Source organism: Antedon mediterranea, chromosome 6 (genome assembly GCF_964355755.1).
Source record: "Antedon mediterranea chromosome 6, ecAntMedi1.1, whole genome shotgun sequence".
Taxonomy (NCBI): Eukaryota; Metazoa; Echinodermata; class Crinoidea; order Comatulida; family Antedonidae; genus Antedon; species Antedon mediterranea.
The window spans coordinates 29,847,389-29,873,669 of record NC_092675.1 but is presented as its reverse complement, the minus strand read 5'-3'; the positions used below and the strand labels follow the sequence as shown (position 1 = coordinate 29,873,669).

General features: G+C 32.5%; 3 protein-coding genes across 3 annotated transcripts; 1 reads left to right on the top strand and 2 right to left on the bottom strand.

Moving 5' to 3' along the window:
- Window positions 1-224: 224 nt before the first annotated feature.
- Window positions 225-13,808, bottom strand: LOC140052569 (neutral ceramidase-like). Its single transcript, XM_072098179.1, has 19 exons — window positions 13,671-13,808; window positions 12,354-12,494; window positions 11,550-11,726; window positions 11,334-11,461; window positions 10,753-10,830; window positions 10,041-10,161; window positions 9,432-9,554; window positions 9,224-9,310; window positions 8,944-9,048; window positions 4,665-4,746; window positions 4,126-4,238; window positions 3,598-3,692; window positions 3,372-3,411; window positions 2,546-2,644; window positions 1,834-1,929; window positions 1,331-1,465; window positions 1,108-1,167; window positions 816-901; window positions 225-471 (listed from the first exon to the last, which is right to left on the bottom strand). The coding sequence occupies exons 1-19, from the start codon at window positions 13,806-13,808 to the stop codon at window positions 261-263; spliced, it is 2,115 nt and encodes a 704-aa protein (XP_071954280.1). The 3' UTR covers window positions 225-260.
- Window positions 13,809-14,643: 835 nt separating this feature from the next.
- Window positions 14,644-15,797, top strand: LOC140052568 (uncharacterized). Its single transcript, XM_072098177.1, has 2 exons — window positions 14,644-14,941; window positions 15,346-15,797. The coding sequence occupies exons 1-2, from the start codon at window positions 14,644-14,646 to the stop codon at window positions 15,795-15,797; spliced, it is 750 nt and encodes a 249-aa protein (XP_071954278.1).
- A 7,026-nt stretch (window positions 15,798-22,823) lies between these two features.
- On the bottom strand, window positions 22,824-24,581 carry LOC140052070 (uncharacterized). The gene is made up of 2 exons (XM_072097460.1): window positions 24,471-24,581; window positions 22,824-23,924 (listed from the first exon to the last, which is right to left on the bottom strand). Exons 1-2 carry the CDS (start codon window positions 24,474-24,476, stop codon window positions 23,271-23,273), a joined length of 660 nt encoding a protein of 219 aa, XP_071953561.1. The 5' UTR covers window positions 24,477-24,581; the 3' UTR covers window positions 22,824-23,270.
- Window positions 24,582-26,281: the final 1,700 nt, after the last annotated feature.

Genomic DNA, 26,281 nt, shown 5'->3' with positions numbered 1-26,281 from the left:
GGCATCTCGTTGTTTGGTAATCACTGATCATGCACATTTTATTGGTTAAAGAATTAACTGATAATTTTGTTTTGTCTGCGAATCCATGGTCTTAGCCATCAAGACAGAACTCTTCACAAAAATTGTCACACTGAAAACAATAATCCTCTATGATTGTGTTTTTTAAATCACTAATAATAATAATAATAATAATAATATATATCTTATTATATAACATTCACTCATTGTAATGGAACTTTAAATAACTTTATTAACTTCACTTAAGACCGTTTGTAGTTTTCTGATACAATTTCAAAGTCTTCCGTTTCCTGCTCATACTGTCTCATAGCTCCTATTATTTTTCTATAATATCCTAAATGTTTGAGACGGTAAGTGCCGAGTTCGATATCCATTGGGATACTCCAGGATAAGGTTGCTTCCCCGTAAGATCCAGGTGGCACAGCGCTCACTTCTTTCCTTCTCCATTCAAATCTGTCATGGAACAAAAACAAATTAAAGAGGAAAATAATAAAGTATAACAAGAATAATCTTTATTGTCTGACAAAAACTTTACTGATTTTACAAAATATGAAAAAAAGGAGAAAAATAGAAACAGAATTTCAAAAGCACGGTCCCTGCAGAAATTATATATTACATACAGTAAAGGTAAGGTATTTTTAAATATATAGGTATAGGTACCTTGAAATCTAAGTGGTTAAAAGATTTCATGGTACCTATACCTGTCACCTCTCTCTCTCTACAGTAAAAGCATTCTATATTTGTATGAATGTGTAAGAAAGTATATGCACTGTCAGCTTTGGCATAAAATATCTTACTTTGTTGACCAATCAGCATCACTGTAGATCTCCTTGTAGCTTCCATCCACCATCTTTTTTTCAACATACATGTAGGACTTTCCACGCTAAAAAAATGTAAACAGAGAATTTAAATCTTTTTTGTTTTTGTTTGAAAATCAAGTTAAATAAAAATGACAATAATCATAGGTATAGCTATAAGGTCCACTGTCCTAACACAACAATGAAAGCTTTAGTCAATTCTACAACATTTAATTTTTATTTTAATAGGTTAATTTCCATTTGAAAGGTTAATAAATTCCTGCATGCCTACCATTTCTGATGCACTTCGTCTTGGATTTCCACAGGCTAACACAGCTTGTACAATTGAACCCTTTGAAGCAAAATAAATCTGTTTAGTATACAAATTTCATTTTGCTTTGTTATTTTTACCAGCAATACAGCATAAAATTACCAAGTCTCCATGTACAGTATCAAAAGACAGGTCATATTTAAACACACAGAATCATTTATACTGTTATGATATAGAAACTCACCCTACGGTACTTGGGATCTGGTTGTACAACCACCTTTTCATAATCATCTCCAAGATCAGCTCTTACATCAGGCAGGAATCCAGTGTAATTGGTGGTTACAGGGGCTGTTCCTACTTCTTCCCCTTCACTTGTACCCTTGTCAAAACAAATAAATAATTTAATAAAATTTAATTTATTTATTCTTTTAGTCTTTCAAAATTACAATACAGTATATTTTAAAATAACAACATCAAAAAATAAACACCAGGGAATCTAAGGATAAAGGAGGAAAACAATGAAAATTGCTGTAGCTGTCATATAAATAAGATAAGAAAAACATTTACTTGTCCAATATTTTTTTGGAAATTTGCTTTTTATTGACATTGACACATTCAAATATTTAAAATACAGAGCTCATAAAAACTTACATAAAAAAGTACAAATAAATTAAATACAAATGAGTTAAATGACACTTAAATGACACTTACGCAGTAGCTAATAAACAAAAACAAACTAAAACTTACTAATGCTATCTTCGCGGCTAATTGCTTGAATTTATGAATGTAGGCGCTCAACGTGTGTGGACCATAAATTGTAGATGCTCCTTCATAGCGTTGCACCTAGAAATAAATAACAAATACCATCTTATCTTGGTCCAATTACTCAAGATAAGATAAGATAAGATAACTTTTATTGATCCTCAAAAAGGAAATTCATTGCTCGTCATAATAACAAAGAAAACACTATAAAAACAAATATAGCATAAAACCATTCATATAAAAACATCTAAAAAATTACAATATAAAATTTTCTTCTTGACTTCCTGTTGTACTGGATGATAACAACACCCTGATGCAAAGCTACACCATAGTAGTTACAAACAATTATAAAATACAATCTTATTTTCTTTTAAAAATATAGTCCAATATGAAAACAATGCTAATTCCCAGGATTTGATTTTGGGAGTGGTGGTCTAAAGTTAACTAACTACTAAACTGCCTGCGTTTTTCAATATATAATGCTCATTTATTTAGGAATATATTATTAGAATTATATTATTCAATCAATGAGGCATCTTTCAGTCAAAAATGACTATGGAGACAACATTGGAAAGACTTTCATCAGAATTTCATCAGACTGATCTAGATTTTCGTTTAGATATCTCACTTCATTTTCCATTATTATTTGTACAATAAATAATAGTTTCAATTAATTTTACATAGATAACCACCATACCTGATACTCTTCATAGGTGACAATATAATCAGAATATGTGTTTGATAAGCCTGCAATAACCACCTTACTATCATCACTCATACCATTCTCAACTAATGTCTGCAAATAAAACATATCTTTATTGTATAAACGTAAATACTGTATAATAAATTGTTTGATTTGTGCAGTACTCTTAGCATGTTTACAGTATATTTTATATCTTTTACTTTGCTTTTCTTTCTTAGTTTTTAGTGTGCTAATGCTTGTACTTTTAGTGTGCTAATGCTTGTACTTTTAGTGTGCTAATGCTTGTACTTTTAGTGTGCTAATGCTTGTACTTTTAGTGTGCTAATGCTTGTACTTTTAGTGTGCTAATGCTTGTACTTTTAGTGTGCTAATGCTTGTACTTTTAGTGTGCTAATGCTTGTACTTTTAGTGTGCTAATGCTTGTACTTTTAGTGTGCTAATGCTTGTACTTTTAGTGTGCTAATGCTTGTACTTTTAGTGTGCTAATGCTTGTACTTTTAGTGTGCTAATGCTTGAACTTCTCTGTGCTTTTATTTAGAATGTTCTGTGTTTATTAGAAAAGTAGTCTACTGCCCTCTTTAGTAATAACTACCGTACTTGTGAACTTTATTCGATCAATTTGTTAGTCATAATAATGATCTACCATAATAATGTGAAGTACAGTGATTTTTACAACAAAAACTTAATTATAAGATATATACAGTGATTATTTACAATAATAATAAATATAGAATAGTGATTATTTATAAGTACAGCCAATCAACAGTGAAAAATAACTTTTAATAATATTGAACAATTAATGAAATACAGGGAAGAATACCTGTTTGATAGCTTCTCTCAGCCTGCGGCCTGCCATTGTGCTGTTTAAAAAAAAAAGATGCTTACATTTATCTTTTAGTATTACTGATGATAGCTGTATATTCTATTTATTGATCAGAATGTTGGCAAGTAATATGTATATGAGTATTAATAAATTACACTATCCATGCAAGAACAGTGCAAGAACAAATTCATAAATGTTTTTTGAAAAATGGAGATGTACTTACCTGAATTCCCCTGGAACAGCAGCAATGACGAGTTGACCAATACGGAGTAACTGGACATCAACAATAGTAGGTTGCCACTTCCATGGCTGAGACATCTGGAATAGATGTGAAAAATGGACAGAAGTTTAAGGGGCCTGATAGACTAGGAGTTATTATGCATTTTAAAATAGTTTATGAGTCTTATGTTAATCATTGATTATTTGGTATTCTTTAAAACGTTTTAAAATACTGATATACCTGCCAACTTTTTCAGTGGCTAATGCGTGAGGCATTAAATTAAACTTGTATAGTACCCTCTATGTTATAATAAATAATCTCTATGTTTAACCTCTTCGCCAAATTGTTAAGTTAAATTTCAAAATAATGTTTTTCTGAATATTTTTTATGGATGCTTGAGAAACAGACACGTATGCGTGAGGCATAAAATATCAGCACTCATGCGTGAGACTCACGCGCTATATGAGAGTTAACAGGTATACACTGAGGTCAAACTCAAAAGAAGCTTTGAGTCAGATCCACGTTTCTCACCTCTCCAGTAGGTAGCAGTATCGGTTTGGGAGCATGGCAAGCTACTTCTTCTGCAGATGGCTCCTTGATAGCATTTCTAACTAGATTCCAGAATACACTGCCCTCAGTGTCACCTACATAGTAATTGTTAAAGTTCTTTAAAATGATACAAAATATTCAGGAAATTTATTATTGTGGGCAAGCCAGCACAATGTTCAACCCATCAGTGTGATTTACTCTTAAAAGTGTTGCATGTTCTTTTAAACTATATTATGTATATATAATTAAAACATAATTTCACAAACCTTAATTAAATTCATTCACAACTTCTTTACTATCACAAAATGAAATGTAGGTGAGTGGGTTTGGCCGATGACTGAATGATATCTGAACATGATGATGGTTACATCAACAATGAAATTTGGAAAGAAGAAGAAGAAGAAGATATAAAAATGATAAAAATACACATTAATTCAATTTACAATGTTATATTACAAGTTTTTCTTTTAATTTTAATACCTTTTGGAACACATTATTAATGTAAAAAAATAAATGTTTACCTTGTTTAAAACTTAGTACACCAGGTCCATCAGTTGTACCTGCAATGAATGAATAACCCATGGCAGGTTTGCACGTCTTTACCTGACAAAAAAAAATGTAATGTTATGTCACCAAATAATTTGCACTAATTCAAGTTTGTGTCAAAATAAAGTTGAGATAGAATATATATACTGTATATATATATCTTTATCGTTTCAAATTAATTCATTAAATTTCAGTATATTACCGGGCGGTTTAGAATTAATGTTCTTTGCCTGATTTGTTTATATATATAAAAGTATCTCTTCGGAGATCCCGCCTCGTGAATAAAAATACTGTAAGATGAGGGCGTATCAATTTGATCTCTGGTGCGCGTGCGTACAACTGAGGACTAGTGCTGTTCCGCCGTACCACGCCGAGAATGTTAAAGAGTCGCTATCCAATCGAGTTCGAACAATACCATGAAAGCCCCAGTGGTCTAATGGTTAGGACATCTGCATATCAAGCAGGCGGTCCGAGTTCGAGTCTCGGTTGGGGCGACTTTTTCTCATTCTCACAGATTTCCTCCAAATTAATTAATTAAATTTCAGTATATTACCGGGCGGTTTAGAATTAATGTTCTTTGCCTGATTTGTTTATATATATATATATATATATACTCAGGTTGAAATTATCAGACCGTTAGGATAGAGTGCTCAATACCAAGGTAGAGCATACATAAATAAAATAACAGCAGAAAACTTGGTTACTTCATTGTTTTAATCACAGTGCTTAAAACAATGAAGTAACCAAGTTTTCTGCTGTTATTTTATTTATATATATATATATATATATATATATAACAATTTCACTTGCACTGACGAAGGACCTGAAATATCTGAAATTTATTTCTGGCTGTTTTTTTTTATTGTGTTGATTATCTTTTTCTTATTTAATCTGTTCATTGATACCCACAACATTATCATATTTTTTAGTACTTTGTCTTTGGATTTATAATAATTCAAATGATTTTTTTTTTACTTGAGACCACTGGCAATTACGGGAATCTACCAATTTATACACATAAATGTCAATACACCCTGATACACCTGACAATAAATTCTATACGTACAAGTTGTAATTAGTTTAAACATGATTATTAAAACTTTGGAAATCTGTTCAATGAACTAGACATTGGGGTATTGAAAGTAGCAACATCGGCGCAAACAAACACTAGATTGAAACTAGCAGAGCAAACAAAGCCTCAAGCAAAAATCCTAACTCCTAATGCTTCAACGAACACAATCCTAAGCATGGCCACTCCGACACGTGCGAAGGCAAGATAAATCCTAAATGAGATTGAACCGATATGGGCCTGATTTTGCTTCAGTGGGTCCAACAAAAACACCGTCATAATCACAGAATAGCATGATTTATTTTGATGGTATTTTACTCGTCTTTTTCCGATGTTTCTCACGATGAAAAGCGTGATCATTAACTACCGTTGTCTTCCTGTTCAATTGTCTGACGAACAATAACAATGACACAATAAAATTCTTAATGTGAAATTTGATAGTTGACGATAACAATAGAACGCAAGACATAAAATATTAGTGGGAACTTTTGATTTCACTCTGTACAAAGTGCGTATATTTATAAGATTATAATGCATATCCTTAAATCTACGTCTGTATCTCATTAAAATAGAATAAGAAAGAAAAAAAGTAGTTAATGTTTTAAAGCTCTGTCTACACTACTAGTTTGACAAAAGTAAGTAAACAACATCTTAAGCTCTGTCTACACTACTAGTTTGACAAAAGTAAGTAAACAACATCTTAAGCTCTGTCTACACTACTAGTTTGACAAAATAAAGTAAACAACATCTTAAGCTCTGTCTACACTACTAGTTTGACAAAAGTAAGTAAACAACATCTTAAGCTCTGTCTACACTACTAGTTTGAAAAAAGTAAGTAAACAACATCTTAAGCTCTGTCTACACTACTAGTTTGACAAAAGTAAGTAAACAACATCTTAAGCTCTGTCTACACTACTAGTTTGACAAAAGTAAGTAAACAACATCTTAAGCTCTGTCTACACTACTAGTTTGACAAAAGTAAGTAAACAACATCTTAAGCTCTGTCTACACTACTAGTTTGAAAAAAGTAAGTAAACAACATCTTAAGCTCTGTCTACACTACTAGTTTGACAAAAGTAAGTAAACAACATCTTAAGCTCTGTCTACACTACTAGTTTGACAAAAGTAAGTAAACAACATCTTAAGCTCTGTCCACACTACTAGTTTGACAAAAGTAAGTAAACAACATAAAATACTGTAAATATTCTAAAAGCTCTGTCCACACTATCAAACTAGTTTGACAAAAAAGTGTGATGTGCCCAAATATGGTAGTGACATGCTTAAAAATGGTAGTGATATGATTTCATCATTACCATATATGGGCACATCATCACATAAAGTTTGATAGTGTAGACAGAGCTTAAGCTTTGATGATGATATTTTTTTAAGATTTACATATTGGTGAATAAGAGAGTCAGTTTACAGAATTTGGAAAAGGAGAGGGACAGCTGGCTTACAAATTGTTAAATGATGTTTCCAATTAAACCTAATGTTCTTTTGTATTAATGCCTAGGTCGATGTTACTAATAATGTTCAGATTCGTTAATTAAGTCATTCATACATAGTACAATGATAATTGTTTTCTTGGCAGAAAAACATATATGTTAATATAATATGTTAATGGTGATTCTAATAATGATGAAGATAAAAATTATAATATTACAAGAATTATCATGAATTAAGGACATTGAGGGAAAAACAGCAAGCATGTTTACCCTTTTATTTTCTAAAAACAGGACCATATGTAAAACAGGTGCTACATCTATACCCGATATGTTTTTATCCTGTATAAATATGTTTTAGATAAATAAAAATAAATAAAAAAACATGCTGACTATGAAAAAATTAATGACAATAAAAGATTTATTCTAAACAAGATCAGAAACAATTCTAGCCGAAATCAGGTGTACACTTTAAACAAATAACAAGTTCACTGCACTAATCAATCAAGCACTTCGTCTGAAACCATTAAAAATTCAACATTCTAAATCTGTGGGATTTTGTTGCGGCAGCAAAGGCCGACCGATGGCCGAGACAAACTAAATTAGCCGCTTTTGTACAAGATCTTCCAAGCTCGCAATCACACAAATGAAGGTGGATAGAGGGAGCATGTCTATGGTAATTAATTCCACGCTTCACTGAGCACAATTCATTGTCAGAAACTTGAAGCTACTTAAGAAGAGAAAGTTTACAATTTGCAAAGAACACTGTATCTTTACACTGTAATCTAGAAACGTTAGATGGTTGAATCATCTCAATACATTTGTTTATTACAGAAGTTAATTATAGAAATTATATCACTAATTAATAGTTGATTTTGCAAATTAAAGAAATCCTTTTTCCTGATAATACTTAAAATCATTAATTTTTTCATAAGAATAGTGGTAAATTTTAGAAACTGTTCAACTTTTTTTTCTAATCAAATAAATTTAATTCCATACAAAGTTAAATTAACATCTGAAACAATAGAATGTTCATTATAAGAAATGAAATACATTGTAAAACTTCCTTGCTTTTATTTTGAACAATTAACATTGTTTTCCGAATATTATTATCATGATTAAATCATATTTTATTCATGTCATAATCCAATCAGTAATATAATTAATCATAATTTCATTAAATCAAGCAATAAACAATAGAGCTCTAAATCAAATATAGAAATAATACCAACGAAAAGAAATCACTAGATGAATTAAGAGAGGATGCTTAATTAAACGTTAATTACTTAAATCAAGCATGTAACTAAGTCGCAGGGCGCATGCAGTTAGATTCTGCTGAAACCAATGTTTAAGCATCCATGTGTGATTAGGTTAGACAATAGCAGTATGTGATTGGATAAAGAAGAAGGGTATAAGGTGTTTTATATATTTCTTTTTCAACAATAATAATATAGTTAAAATGAGCTTAAAGATGGGGTCTTAGTTAGACCTACAGTGATTGCTCACAACTGTATGTGGCTGACCTTTAGTTTGCATCACCTCACGTCCAAGAGTCCTAGCAACGCATGAAAGAACCAACAAAACCATGAACGATTGCGTAAAAATGTGTAAATATTAGCTGTTCGGCTTGATTATCGTTATTTATTTTCAACTTTAAATGATTGGAAAATTTAACGCAACTCACCGTAACGTTACGTCATTAATTAAATTAATTATGAATTGAATTAGATGGTAAATACTTACTGTAACATTGTTTTCTAAAGGAACAATATAGTTAGACATATCGACATACTGGTGAATAAAATCCACAGGTCCACTAATGCTCATGTTTGCTGCATCATACAATTCCTTTGAAACAAAATAAACACATTCACATGTTTTCTTACATATTATATTATATATTATTTTTCATTTATTTTATTTTTTTTTAAATATGATTCACTGTATTTGTAATAAATTAAATGTCAGTCAGTCAATTATTAGTTGAATTTTGAAATATAAAATTATGAATTTCATAACTTACCATTGCTTTGTTATACTGGCGTCTACCAATAATTTCTGTGTTCTCAAACATATTTTTGGTGGGTCCAGCCCCTTTGCACATTTGAACCTTTTATTGAATTAAAATAAAACTAAGTGTTGATATAAGAAAAACAGAGAAAATAAGATCAAAGTAGCAATATTAAAAATGTCCATTTCTTCTCTTGTGTCAATGCAAAATGTCCCCTTACCTTGCCATTGCATGTACTGGTGACAAGGTCACATTTCTCCCCTGTGTCAATGCAAAATGAGCCATTGATGTTAGGTGATACATCGCCAAGGTTACTACTGCTAAAAGCAGCCACAAATTCACCCTAAAATGAATATTAATTATTAATCAATCTTTATTTTCTATTATACATATGGTAACAAATAACGTTGCACTGTATTACATAAAACCTGCCAAAAGTGAAACCTAAGACCCTATCTACAATTTCCAATCAAGTTCTCTATTCTCAATAATTTAACTTATTAATTTTTTATTTTTTTTTTAATTCTCATTTAAGCAAATTTCCGAGGATAACCACAAGTGAATTCATTCACTATCCTTCTCAAAGGTGACAATCGCGTTCACAAGACAAACATATACACAACATGCTCAACATAAACAAATACTTATTATTACAAGTCTTTAGGAGTGGAGTTGCAAAAAATCCTGACATATGACAGGACTTGAACCCAGCACCCTTGGATTGGTAGCCAACTAATAATTGTTAACAAGATGAAGAGACTCCATCAATTATTACAATAGTTTAAGAGATTTATTTTAAACATAGAGCAAAGAAACAATACTGCTCTACCTTGCCTGGGAGAGCATCCACATTGAATTGTTTTTCCATCAGGTATGCTGCATATCCTTTATTATCTCCACTTATCAAACGATTTGAACTATTCATACTGACAGGATGTACTGCAAACCAACTAAATTGAAAATGATAGAAGATTTAGCAGCTCTTCATGTCTGTAAAAGCTTGGTTCCCACTAGTGATGCAACGTAAGGATGTAACGCAATGTAAGTGATTTGACCAATCACAAGCGATGGATTATTTGAACAGTGGCTTGTCATTGGTCAACTTGCTTGCATTGCAGGTGCGTCCTTGTATTGCATCTCTAGTGAGAATCACACATTAGTTTTAAGTGTTTGAACCTTTGTGAAATCTTTATAAATTAATTAAAGGTACTGTAGAACACCTTTAGTACCCAACAAAATGTCCCTTTAATAGAGGTGTCATCTGAATAGAGGCTAGGCTGTAGTGGTAAAACATTTCACCTTATTAATTTTTCATTGGAATGTGTCTTCTGAATAGGGTCTTGGCAAAGTAAAGCATTATCTGTTCATTCATTTTGTAGGAAAGTGTCACCTGAATAGAGATGTCTAAAAAGTGAGGTTCTTCTGTATTTGAGTTTACATTGTATTAATAATAGCCTACAAACCATATTTTTTTTAATGCATTAAATACTATCAAAACAGACCACTTAGTAAATATGTCAAATTTGACATTTAGCACTTACTTAATACTTCCAATATCTGAGTTATTTTGACCAATCACCTTCATTAAAAACATCTCTTTATCTACATCATATGCATATCTGTACAATGATTTTAAAACATTAATGATTACCACAATTAAATATATTTTCTTGAAATATCTTGATGCCTACACTATATTTTAACCCTCGTGTTTCGGAGGCCGAATGATCATTTGTAACATTTTGCCCAGCAGAAATTAAAATGCAACTAAACATTTGTAGCTCCCATACTGGGATTGGGTGCACTGCAAGAAACAGCAAGCCCCATAACTACATCAATAGGGGCTGTACTTGAACCAGAATGTGTAACCATCAAAACGATGTCATGTTCTTTTGAGTGCACATGAGCCTTATGTGTACACTGAGCCTCTGTTTTTAAGTTATTATTCAAGAAGACATTTTTGACCAAAGAACTATGGTCGAGGATAGATTTGAAACAATATTGTGACTTGGCGTGTGGCAATGACCATGAAAGGTTATACATAGTAAAAAGCTAAATAGATGGTGTTTCAACAAATATATTACTGTACTATTATATTACAATAAGTTGTTATTTAATTTACTTGTTTCTCTCTTCTTCTGAATTATTCAAGTAAGCAGCTGGACTACGATTGATATTGCTGTTAAGTAACTCTCCTTCATTCATCATCAATGTGCCAAAATCAAGTTTGTTATGTGCATTTTTAATACTCTGAAAATAAACAGTAATGGTATTAACTATAGAAACACATCATTCCAAATAAGACACAAAGTAGTTTAGTAATATTTATATATCTTACCTCTACAATACCATCCACTAAGATATTTGTGTTAGCATCAACATTTCCAAGAGAGGTTAAAGTGAAAAGCAGATATTGATGATAGCCTCCCGGTCCAGAATGCGTGTGTGTGCCACTTATTACTGTGTTGCTCACATTATACTGACCAAGACCTTCTTCAATAAGTTTTTTGAAAACCTTTAATTGATAAGAGCAAAATTAACAGTGGTTACATTTTCACATTGAAAGTTAAAGTTCTGTCTACACTATCAAACGTCATGTGACAAAAAAATGTGATGCCCATATATGGACCTGATGATGTCATATACCATATTCGGGAACATCACTACCATATTTGGACGCATCACACTTTTATTGTCAAACTACTTTGATAGTGTAGACAGAGCTATAAGGACATGCGACACAAAACAGTATCCTTTGAGTATCAGCAGGGTAAAAGTGACTCTTCTCTGATATCAGCAACTCTTTTTTTCCCTGTTTTTAGTCTTCTAGGTATCAACCTTTTATTGGTATAAATACGTGCAGCTGGACAAATGTACAGTTTTTAAATAGCTGAGTTTAATTTACAGTAGCAAGGTTTAAAGAAAATGTAGTCTAAAGCCCTGTCTACACCATCAAAGTAGTTTAAGAAATAAAGTGTGATGTGTCAAAATATGGTAGTGATATGCCCAAATATGGTAGTAATATGACATCATCATGTCCATATATGGGCATATCACATTTTTTTGTCACATCAAGTTTGATCGTGTAGACAGAGATTTAGTCAAAGTCAATGATATCTGAATAGTAATGTAAAATGTTAACCTGATCATTTACGAGCTGAGAGCACATACCCAAGTCGACACTGACAAAAACATTACACTTATCCTGACAGAAGATGAAGGCACGGCTGAAAAGACGGAGATGGATTCCTCCCGTTACCTGGACAGGGTTAGCGTATCCCATCTGAAATTAACCAATGAAAAATGGTTCATTTAATGTTTTTAAGAAGATCAAACAATCAGAGGGATTACCACCTATCTGCTGATAGGACAGTGATTAATTTACTATTGGTAATCCTTGGCCACATTACCTAAGTAAAGATATAACATTTTAAAAAATAAATAAAATAAAAGCTAATAAATTATTGAACCAGAGATTCAAAATATGTTCAAATACTTTTATATAACTAGGTACTAAGTATTAGTACTTTAAAGTATTCTCTTTATAAATGAAAAAAAAAACATTGTATGAAAATAAAGTTCAACAAAGTGCTTTAGAAGTTTTTTTAGTGGCAACTCTATTTGCACAATCAAATAAGCCCTGATATTTATTTATGACTAGATAGTTTTTCTTTGCTTATAAATGCTTTAGTTGATAAACTTAATGATGTGTCTGCAGTGCTTCTATTGTTGTCAATTGTATTATACTGACCCACGTCATTATCATTAACATTATCTTCTAATGACTCTGTGCAAAATGATGTTATCATCTCCTTAATAACCTAATTTTATCAAGAGGCCAATAAAATGATAAGAAATGAAACCGTTTAAACAAATATCAACAAAGATGACATGATAATTTTTAAACAAATAAAAAGATAAAAAGTATGATGGCTAATTATGCTATTGTGATAAGAGCGTTAAGTTAACTAACACAGTGCAATTGAGCATCATTGGCCATTATCACTAAAAATACACTGGATTTGTTCAAATTCTTATCTACAGGTTAATAAATAATAGGCAATCTGTCGATGAACTTGGACTTGGTACATTTACACTTATTTTCCCTGTCCATTGGGCCATAGGCAACATCATCGCCCCCCCCCCCCCCCCCCACACACCCATTCTCTCAGCCCATAGTTTCCCCTTCCCATGATGACCCATAAATATGAAAATAGTTATTAAAAAAAGTCCAAAAGTTTCCTTACTAGTAAAAGCAGACCTTGCAACTATTTATTAAAGTCGTTGATATCATCGTAAACCTAAACATAAATACTGACTACCATAGCATTGGCCTATTATATATGCTACTACTATAAACCAATGGAAACCAACCATGAACAGTGAGTAGGCCTACACTTCTAAAGAATTCATACATAATAGGCCTAATGCGATAATATAGGCCATTACTTATACATACCATGTTCACATCAGATGCTGGTCCAGTGACATCACTAATTCCAACACCTACTTTATATTGATTGTTCTGTCCAATACTACTCTTAAATAAGCTTATAATTACTAAAATTAATGTCGATTTCAAATAGTAAGTCCCCATTTTGATGGCGTGATACGAATTAACACCACAGGCTCACCACTCACGCAGGTGAAATCGTCACGTGTCAATGTTTACTGTGACAGGTAGAAAAGGGAAATTCCCTTTTCTAGCGTCTCAACTAAAAACATAGCATGCGTATCAAATTCTTTGAATTACACTGGCCAGTTTAAAATTTCTAAACCTGAAAATTGATATTATTGATATAATTATTAGTGTTTCAGGAAAACCATGCCTATATAACTATCTAGGCCTATATATTAAATAATATAATTATGTTTAGTTGAGCTAGAGATATGCTAAATTGGTGAATCGTTTTTTGTAATAGCGCCTCCTATCAGGGCAAAAAGTTTTAGTTACCCTACAATCACATTTTATATAATATAACGATTAATTTGTTGTCTAGTGTAGTTTGTGTTGCTATTCTGGTATAGGCCTAGAGTTTAATTCAAATCATTTTTAAAATTATTATAGTATTATGATGATTATATTATAGGTATATATCAACAGGATAGAAGACAAAAAAAGGCGGAGAGACGACATCAAGAATTGTCGTCTCAGCTCTCCGCAAGCTTCAGAAGAATACATTCAGCAGTTGATGACCTGATTATGATCATGACGAAATAAGATTTGTTGATCTGATCATGAGGCCTTCATCACACACCCACACATCAAATATCTTTGAACAACAAAACATTGAAAAGGTAAACTAACTCTGCATTTATATTAATGAAAAAGGCTACAAGATTTGGGTTGGTTGTTTCTTAAGCTCTGTCTACACTATCAAACTTGTTTGACAAAAAAAAGTGCGATGTGCCCAAATAATTATGGTAGTGATATGGATGACCATTTGGAGTCAATTGAAGTGACAAAGGAGGAAGTGCTTACATGCCTTCAGCAGATGAACTCAAATAAATCAGCTGGACCAGATGACGTGCATCCAAGAGTACTGAAGGAACTTAAAGAAATTGTTGCAACTCCATTGACGCCAATATACAACAAATCACTATCGACTGGACAGTTACCGGAGTGCTGGAAATGTGCAAATGTAGTACAAATTTTTAAGAAAGGGGACAAGACGGAAGTTGGAAACTACAGGCCAGTAAGCTGTCGTATGCAAACTTTTGGAATCAATTGTGAGAGACAAAATTATACAGTTTCTAAATGATAGAAACCTTATTATAAAAGCACAGCATGGGTTTCGGAAAGGTAGATCTTGCGTCACACAATTGCTGCTGGAGGTGATTGAAGAATGGACGAAATTGCTGGATGCAGAGGAAAACTTTGATGCTGTATATTTGGATTTCAGTAAGGCGTTCGATTCTATCCCCCACCAGAGATTAATAACAAAATTGGAAGCGTACGGAATAAAAGGAAACCTACTGAGATGGATACATCAATTTTTGACAGGGAGGAGACAAAGAGTTAGAGTGGCCGCAGCATTTTCTGAATGGTCTACGGTTAAAAGCGGAGTCCCTCAAGGCAGCGTGTTAGGCCCTTTATCTATATATAATTTTCATAAACGTCCTACCTGATGCAGTTAAATCTAAAGTATGGATGTTTGCAGATGACACTAAGATGTTTAATGTTGTGCATGAAAACAGAAATGATACTGTTCAAAATGATCTCAAGGCATTATCCGATTGGTCTAAAAGATGGCAGCTGAAATTCAACATCAATAAATGTAAAGTAATACATTATGGAAATTCAAATCCACAAATGCAATTCACTATGCCAACAGAGAAAGGTGACGAGGATCTGCCAAATGCCAATACTGAAAAGGACCTTGGAGTTACTTTTGATCAGTCTTTAAAATTTTCACTACAAACGAATGAAGCTGTAAATAAAGCAAATAGACTCATTGGATTGGTAAGGCGATCTTTTGATTACATGGATAAGGATATGTTCCTGCCCCTTTATAAAAGTATAATTCGACCTCATCTGGAATACGCAAGCTGTATATGGTACCCTCTCCTAAAACCTAAAAGGTGATTTGGATAAGCTTGAAAGAGTGCAGCGTAGGGCCACTAAAATTGTCAAAAAGTTAAGAGATAAATCTTACGATCAGAGATTAAAAGAGCTTGGATTACCTACACTGAATTACAGAAGAAGGAGAGCGGACATTATACAAGTGTTTAAATTTATCAAGGGCTTGGATGATATTGAAGCCGAAACCTTTTTTGACTTTAGAGAGGACAGTAGAACAAGGGGCCATCAATTCAAATTAAGAAAGCCAAGAGCCCGACTGAAAATCAGAAGCCACTCCTTTTCAAGTAGAATCGTCAACACATGGAACAATCTATACCACACTACAGTACAAGCAGAAAAAATAAATGCATTCAAGGATCAACTAAACAAAGACAGAGCTAAAGATAAATTTTGCTACCAATTCTAGATAAATACAGAAGAAATGGAGGGCGTTTAAAAGGCATTTGCCTTAATCATGAGCCCAAAGATTCAAGTAAGATTCAAGTAAGATATGACATCACCATGTCCATATATGGCCACATCACATTTTTTGGCACATAAAGTGTAATAGTGTAGACAGAGATGTATAGAGCAAGTGGACAATTATTGGATAATCGAAAATGGACATTCGAAATTAGGTCGAATTAGAATAGAATCACTAAAAACAAGTGCTTGTATAGATAATCAACACTCACAGTAGGAAGGGGACAGTGAAACAAGTACTACCACTAAAAACCGGTGAATTAGCTGAGCTCCAACTGGGTGTCTTTACAATAATGCTGATATATAGACCAGGAGACACGAGAACAAAATAGCCTGAATAATCGACATTAGTAGTTCGCAGTGGGATGGGGTACTCAATGACAATAGACAGAAGGGCTAATTATTATAAGCCTACCGGTACTTAATATCAACATACTGTATGCGGCCCAAATTAGCCATCTCGCTTACCTTTTTTTTATGAAGGATTATCGGTAAGCCGGACCCCTAGCCGGACCCCTAGCCGGACCCCTAGCCGGACCCCTAGCCGGACCCCTAGTGAAATACTTTATTCACTTTTTTTTTATCAAGTTTTCTTTTTCTTGTATGTCTGAAGATTGAACGTTTATAGATATTTTAAACATGTAATGATTGTGTAAGACCTGACTCCTTGTTTTTGCCTTTATATTATTTGCAAACATCGTTTTGTACGTTACAGCATTCCATGTTTCTTTCTTCCTACAACATAATTGATTAATAATTTAAGCATTATCTCTTATGTCTGATAATAATAATAATATAATCAATAATGTTAGTTTTATTTGATTTCATCAACAACAGCTAACCGCTAATTAAAATCAAAGCTTAATTTCATTTTCCACCATTCGTATTGTGTATTATTGAAGTTTGAGATTTTGTAGCATAACGGTGATTTGTTCTTCTTTGTGGATATTCCTTATCGTGTAAATATCCAAAGGGAGCTATCCTAATTAATTTACTGTTTTGCATTTTTCTAATCGACCACAAATTTTCATTTTCATAACATATGACACTTTTGGTGTACAAAGCCTAAAATTTTGAAAGTGTAAAAGATTTAAAGACAATTACGTCTTTTAAAAAGCTGCCTGTGGGCCACAATGATATACGCGCGCGTGTCGTGCAGTCAAGACAAACTCTATAGGCCGCCTATACAAACAGGTAATAAACGGCAAAGTCGTGAAATAAACACACTCAACAAAGACTTAAGCATAGTGTTGTTTTGACTTATGAAAGGCATGGTATTCTGTAATCGTTTACGAAAGCATCCAGTGGGCAAAGATTAGCGTGGTTTGTAGTGCTTTCCCCCACGGGAGAGGCCCTGGGCAAACAGGCACGCGAACCGTTGAACTAGATGTCAACGCTATTCTGATTCTGTAGGCTTAGTGCATTCAGGGTCGTACCACACGTTATCCAAACTCAATGTATGCGGGAAAAAAGACAATTTTCGTCGGAACGTGTTTAGGAGAACAAGATTAAATTAGTTGTTCTGAACAACACTATTAAATACGTAAAAGATCGCTAAACGGATTAAAAGTTTTTTCGGAAAACCAAAACACACCTTAAGGCATGAGCGATAAACATCACATCTGTTACATTTCAATTTAGCAACATTAAATAATCATTTGACTTTATTTCGTTGCAAAAACAAAAAAGTAAATATCAGTATTACATAAAGAAAACCATAATTTAATAACTTATATAATAATATTTGAAGACAGAAAATGTTGTATATGCTATTTTAAATTGATTATCATAATAAAAGTGGGGTTTCCCTCATAAAAAAAACGAACAGACAATAAGGAGGATAACAAAATCCATAATAATTTTCATTGTATTCATTGTCATACAAGTGCTTCGATAACAATACGACGGTTCCGCTTCACTGGTTAGCCTCGTTTTGGTACATTGCATCGCAGGTGAAACGTAATCCGTTAATTGCGACGAAATACACTTGTTATCCTCGAAATGAATAACGTTCCAGGCCTAAGTTAACAGTCATGTTAATCTAAGCAGACGACAATTTAAAAAATCCGACGATGGTATTCTAGAGTTTAGCAGACGGTAATTTAGCAGCGCGACAACAGGCGTGATCCAATGGATTTTTCGTATCAATGAGTCTCACATTAATTACGAATACTTAAAGCGGACTCATTTGAAAGTAATTTGTAATCAATTTACGGTTAAAGTGGGATGGATAGCCACTTGAAATCTATTATAAAATACAATACCTTTTGAATGTTGTTAATAAAAAGAGGAAAAAAACACTGACTCGTGACCATAATGACGTCACGGGCCGGCGACTGTTTAACCATCGCAGATATACTTGATATATCAGAGATGTCTCATTCTTTCCTGATACTATTAAATAACATAAACCTTACAATGTGATGTGCCCATATATGGACATGATTATGTCATATCGCTACCATATTTATAGGCATATCACTACCATATTTAGGCATATCACTACCATAATTATTTGGGCACATCACACTTTCTTTGTCAAAATAGTTTGATAGTGTAGACAGAGCTCAGGGGCTATTCGATGTTAGGTGACATTTAAAATACAGATTTGGAAGAACGATCAAAATACTGTATGCTTACTGTGAAAAGTGCAAAGTTTAAGTCAGATCCCGGAAATCAATGATTATATATTGTATTAGGTGATTGTTTAAAACCTGGATGAGCATTCTTATGTATTCGTATAATTACTAATTTATCAAAAACCAAACATTTCAAGAAATGATGTCAAGTGGTGGACTGATATTCATCATTCGATATAATTGGGTTTCAAACAAACAAATTAACCGAAATCAAATTACTGATAACCTAATTATGGATTTCATCATAAATAGGCCTGCACGTGACCAATGCCTACAAACATCTCCAAAATGTTAACATTGGACCAATCATAGATATTGACAGATAATTGAATAGAGACTGCGACTTGGTGGAGACATCAACAAAAGGCGTCAGACAATTAACGGTATTTGATTTTGATCTGCCCTCTTCATCAGTGAAATCCGTACTCAACGTAGCAAGTAGAATTACATGAAAATCTAATGTAAAAACAATAAACAACAATAGAATTTCCGGCATCCCGTGGATCTTCGGGTCCGATCGGGTAGATTTTCCAAAGCGGGCTTTATCTCCGAGTCAGACGATAATCACCCTAGTTAACAATGACAAAATCCAAAGATTTACTTGTCGTTCGCGTGCCTCTCGTTAGCGTGTTTTATTTTCATGCCATTCCACACAAGTGACTCGGTATAAAGGACGTAATGGTTTACAGAAAAGAAAACTTAGTGTGAACGCGATCTTTGTCATCACTCCACGTGACATGATACACTAATGAAAGAAGTGGAAATTATTATTAGTTTTATTAACTCCTTAACCAAATGTGAGAAATAACATTGATTTTGTGACAATGTGGGTCACTTTGGCACGCGCAAGTATCTAAGTGTGAATATCACAGTTCCTTACCTCCTTTTTTGTCAAAAACTTTCTTGAATTGTTTTCTTCATATTTTACAATGTTTCAAATTGTAGGTAGATTACTATATGACCTATATTTTATTTCCTCTAAAATGTAATGATCTATTTATTTTATATAACCATTTTAGATATACCGATGTATATAGGCCTACTACACTGTACATAGCATTATATGCATTGTTACTTTTTACTATAACTTTGAGTATCCTAAATTTAAGGAATAATGAAAAAAAGAGAGTAATATGTTAATATGTATTTGTAATAATTATGATGAACGAATAAATGTGGTAGATTACACCACAAAGAGAAAAAATGATCTATTTTTAACAGGATTTCTTTCTGTTGTGTAATTCTGATGATCTGGAAACGAAAAGAAAAATGAATTCGGTTGCATACAAATGTAATACTCTAAAACGTATCAAAAGCTCTTTCAACTCCACTCCCTTTGCCTAAAATGAGTATTAGTTTATTAGCATAAACTTTTAAAATAGTTTATCCATCCTTTAATTAGGGAGTTTTTTAACTGAATCAAGAGATAGAACCAACAGACAATAAATTTGCTTTAAAATTTAATCTTTATCAAAATTGCCATTTATTGTTGCTAAAATGAAATCTAAAGATTGGTTTATTACGTTAAGACTGAATGGGGAATAATGTAATTACGATTGCGACCAAATCAATGGTTATAAGCCTACAAGGTATAGTGCTAGTTTACATAGAAGCGACTTCTACACTGTTTCATCATCAAGAATTGCTCCGTCGATCGTCGATTGATAAATTTAGATTAATTTGATTTATTCAACAATCTATAGAAGATAACCTTCAGTGACATCATAATACGTTGTAAAATCTTTTATGTAGTTGATAATCATGCTTTTACCACATAATCATGTTGTGGTGAGTTAATTTATTATTGCCTTTCTTTCCTGCAAACTTTATCCAATGTAATTCTCATTAGCATTCAAGACAATCGTTCGTTGATTATCATCATAATCAAATTTATTTCTCTTCTTCTTTGTTGCTTTATCTTAAAGTAAACGCGCCCTCTATACTAAAGAAAAGAATTGTTAAAACTAATTTTCAGCTTTTATCGATCGGAAATGTTGTCATACGAATATTTGCATTTAATCGATTTGCACAATACAAAGATTTATATTAGTGAATGTTATTAGTTTAATGAATGTACATTCCTAATTAGGTTGACACACACGTTTTATACGTATAATGCTTTTTATTGTTATAATCTCGGTTTTATCGTATCGTCCTAGTTGACAGGGGCTGGTCAAGCACATCAGATGAAAGTGTTATTACTTTTGCTTTTCCGCTACTCCCCTGTTATACTTATATGTTTTTTTTTTGTTATGTAGAAAGATTGAAAACAAATAAAATACTTTACAGACAAAAGAGCGAAACACCGACTGGTGGAAAACAACATAATAATACTAGAGAGGCAAGTGAACGTACGCGATAACCAGAGATGGTGTTTGTATGTTACAGATACAGAAGTCTAACTATCGTGATACAGTCAATACTCTATACCTTAATTGAGTATATCTTCTTTAAACATCAATGAATAAACAATCCAAAATCTTTGACATTATGTAGCATTTTTATCACCAGAAACTTCAACTAATCGTTTTATTAAATATATATTGCACCTCAAATAAATTCTCCCAACATTCAACTTGAAAACAATATTGAACTAAAGCTGAAACAGAAACGGCTAATCATTTATAAAGGACGCCCTCGTATACATTGAACTTTTGTGTTATAGTTGTCACAGCTCATACCATTTGGAGGAGTATACAAAAGGCAACACAATTCACGGTACGATCTAAGAAACTCAGTTTATGATATGTATATATTATAATAACTAAATAATATCTAATGGCCACTTCTTGATTGTTATAAATATATTTGTTCGGCGTTAAATCAAAGACGTTGAAATTTGTCACGCGCTGGCGGTACGCGTGCAATCGGCGGAAGAGCGACCTTGGACTACTAGTGTGACAATTAAAGGCGAACAATCATGCGTAGAGCGATGATACACGGACTTGCGTATCTGATGCATCCGCCTTCTTCCAATAGCAGCCTTAAATATCTTTGTGTTAAACCGAAGCGATTCGTGAATATGTGTTAGGTATAGTAGAACACCTAATGAGCGAATTAAATAGTGGATTAATTAATACAGGCTTATTAAGCAGCGAAGGACAGGAGATGTGTAAATTAATGCGATGTGGATTGCTTTATCAATATTTTAATCAAAATCATCTAGTTTAATCGATCTTCACTATCGTCCTTCGCCAATCTAACGTTCATTTATTTTATGCCAGTTCATCTTTTGTGTCGAAAAAGTATGTATACCGATAATTGTATTCATTAGAAAATAATTATTATTTCAATAAATTAATTGTATGACTGTTTGACAGAAAGAAGTGAAATAAGAACCATTATATCCGTTGTTGTGTAGTTTTGTTATCTCTATCAATAGGCGAGTTCAATGGGGTGCTCCGGTCTTCCCTAATTGAAAACAAAATGCAAAAGGTTCACTTCTTGCAATGTTTATGCCCCAGTATTTAGGATGTTTAGGCCCCAATGTTTAGGCCCCAATGTTCAGGCCCCATTTCCCTCTGCATGCATCGCCGGTAATGTTTAGAACATCTGAAGCACCGTCCTTCGCGACCATTATTGTTTTTAGTGTTAGGCCAAACTCTTAATTCTTACTTGCTTACTTACTTATTACGTCCTCATTTCATGGAAATTGGAGATACTCCAATATAGTTTAAGAACAGAATTTATGTCAGTTGTAATAGTCATAATCGATTATCGTCATCATTTCATCGTCAGAATCGTCGTTGTATATTACCGCCATTGAGTGTCCTCAACGATTATTCTATAAATTAATTAGGTCTATCAATTTTATTATTTTATTTACTGTTAGTATGAATGAAACTTGGATTTAGTAATCGGGTGAGGATCATTGGGAGTGGGGTTGCCGGGGGGGGGGGGGGGCGGTGTTATTCAACTTGAGGGTAACTAGACAATCGAGTAAAGAATGAGGAACACTTGAGAAAAGACAGTAATCGGGCAAAGAATGGGGAGGTCAAAGTTGAACAAAGAGCTAGCTATTCTATCAGTTATTCGAAATTAATCAAAATTTAATTAAACTAATAACAGTATAAAAAAAACAAAAAAAATGTAATCATATTTTCAATTTACTTATTTATTGCAATCACTATGGCAATCAATAAAAAAAGAAGAATTATAAAATAGACTATGCGGTACAAAAACCAATTCATTTTACAAAATTACTATAAGCCGAAACACTAATCTTATTTACAAATAGTTCATGATCGGTTATAAAATATTAATAATAAATACAAAACTTGAATTACTATGGAATGTGTCATGTGACCTTAGTGGTCATGCGCATTGTTCTTTATTCGATTTTCCAACCAAGAGTTCATTTCTTGTAAAATTGTTTCTATCTCGACCAGCGAGTAGGACAATAATTCTGAAACTGATTCAGCATCAATGTACTGGATTGTAATGCACACGACGGCCGGGTAATTAGAAAATCATTGTGTGTGGACGGCGGCGGTGTCTGTGAGCATGACTCGGGTGATGTTGCGTACCAATCCTCCTGACCTGAAGATGTAAAAGAATAACCGGATGATGTAGATAATGGACTTGCGATTCCAGAATCTTCATCGTAACTTGATGACGTAATCATTGTCTCTTTATCGTCCATTTTCAACATTTCTCGAAGTGCCCAGATGTAATTATGAGCAAATCTTAATGTTTCAATTTTTGTGAGTTTAGTTTCATCCGGGAATGTTGGTAGGACTTCTCTGAGTCCCTCTAGCGCATCATTCAATGAATGCATCCTGTTTCTTTCTCTATCATTTGCTTTGACTCTTCTTGTTCTCTTTATTCGTAAGATTTGAGTCGGGCTTCGATGACGTCGGCGGCGCGTACGATTTCGTCGTTTACGCCCCGTTCTACTTTTTCCATCTTCAGTTATATCGTTCGTGTTCTCTTTCGATTTTTCGTGCGTTGATTCGGTTGACGTACAGTTTTCTTTCGACTTCAACGTAATGTCGACTTTTTCCAAACTATTTTTTAATTCACATGAAACCTATGAAAAGAAAATATAAACATTATAAATCAATTGAGTATGAATTGCATTTTAAAATAAAATGATCAATTACAAAGCTAAGCTGACTCTGTACATTATTTCTAGTTTTAAATATCAAAACATTTAAATTTTGAACGAATGCATTACAAAAAAAGTTGGTATATCTGATAAAAGATATATGATTCTAAATCAAACTTAGTTTCTTTACAGTTACACAAATTAAAATATTAATTGATTAAGTACATAAAAATTTATTAAATCTAATTAAATAACAAAATTGAAAAAGTAATGTAAAATGTAAAATTTTGTTTGCTATTACTTTAATCTATTTTTAAAATAATTGTTTTAATAAAGAAATTTTAAAATAAATTAAACTGATAAAAAACAAAAATTTAGTTACATAAATTACAATATATCTAATAATTGACTAAAATATTAATAATAGTTGATTAAATCAAATTAAATAAAAATATGAACAAGTAATGTAAAATTAATATCAACAAATGTTGAAAATATTAACTGATAATATAGTTAAATGAAACTTACCTCCATGATGAACAAAGTTAGATAGAATCTTAAGCGATGACAAAAATAGTGATGTCAAACTATCTTGACAGGTACTGACTGTGTAGTTAACAGGTTGGCTATCACAGATTTTATGATGTCTCAGTACTAATCACCGCTCTATTTATTGCTAACGAAAACAATAGTGCACGCGATGACTGACACGGGACCAAAGCCATGCCCATAATGTGCGCTGTTTCCTATTTGGAGTCTGCGCATAACGGCCAACGTTAACTCTTTACACTACATTAGTTCACTTCAATTAAGAACGGGTCGTCTGCTTCCGACATGTATTAACCAATCAGCGAAGCGTATCAATTGTAGAATGAAACTTCTCGCGTGGCGATCGACCAATGAAGTAGCTGCCATTTTTGTCCCATATGTCGTCTAGGTACTTGATTTCTAAACATCCACGTGTGATTTGATTTTTAATTTATGTTTTCAATTAACACATATGTCATATTTTAACGCGTCCAACAGGTCAATCGGTTAGATAAGGTAAAATATATGCTGTGAGTTAAGCTTGCAGTACGTAAACTGCGTACATAACAAAAATGTTTGTTTTGTTTTTCCAATTTCTGTTCAGGGTGGGAATAGGAGAAACTCCATTACACATATGTCACAAATTATTTCTAACTTTGTTCTTTTGTTAGGATTTTACTTTTTGTCTGATATCGGTAACTTCATATTCGATTGCACTTGTTTACAAACCACTTGCTATTAATCTATAGACCATCTTTTAAAAAATAGAAATAATTAGTAGTACTACAAATTATATTCATGTAATTCCTTTCAGATAAAGAAACACAAAAGATGCTGTTTCTATAACATTCTATAGAATTCTATACAATTTTGTTTCTCTGGCATCTATTTATACAATACACAAACATTATTGATAGACCTTAAATTTTTTCTTCATCGTTGAAAATCAATTATCATTATACTATGCATGAATGACTTAATAAATCGAATCTGAATCTGAATGATTACAAATACGAGATTACGCATTAGTTCAGCATTTGACAATCAATCATCTATATTTATCCCTCATTACATCATCTTACATTAAAAAGTACAAATTACAATATCAAATATAAAATATTCAACTCTTATGAATTATAAAATGTATCATTGTAGTATTTAGGCCTTGTTTTAAATAGTTATTAGGTCTATATTCAAAGTTGTCTAAGTAAGATACTTTTCTTTTAATAGAAAACAAAGAAATAACATATTATTTATTTTTGCCTAATTTAATCTATCAGTTATATTTCAAATTTAGTCTTATTTAGATTTTTAATTATCATGTAATTTATTTAATTTATAGGCTTTTGTTTTTCGTTAGGCCTACTTTTCTGTTATTGTTGTATTTTGTGTATTGTATCTGTTCTGAGGGTCCCAAATGATCAGCAATTGCTGGATGGATCACGCTCATTAAATATGGTTCAAATAAAAATTAATAAATAACACAGAGATATAATAATATATATTTTCATTTTACATACCCGGATGTAAATAATGTATTCGTATTAAGTTGCAAGTTTATTGTTTTACACAATACAATATACAATATAATACAGAACATAAATTAATAAATATAATTGTGTGAGGAGGACGCATTAAGCCAATGCTTTAAGGGTTAGGGTTATTAGGAGGAGAGCATTCTAACAATAAACCGAATTCATACGGATACAACAAGGATACACTTTGTTTTATTGGTTCTTGGTGTGGTAGCTAACTGTCTTTTTATGTATATTATTTACCTTGTCAGGTGACCATTCCTTGTGACGTAGCAG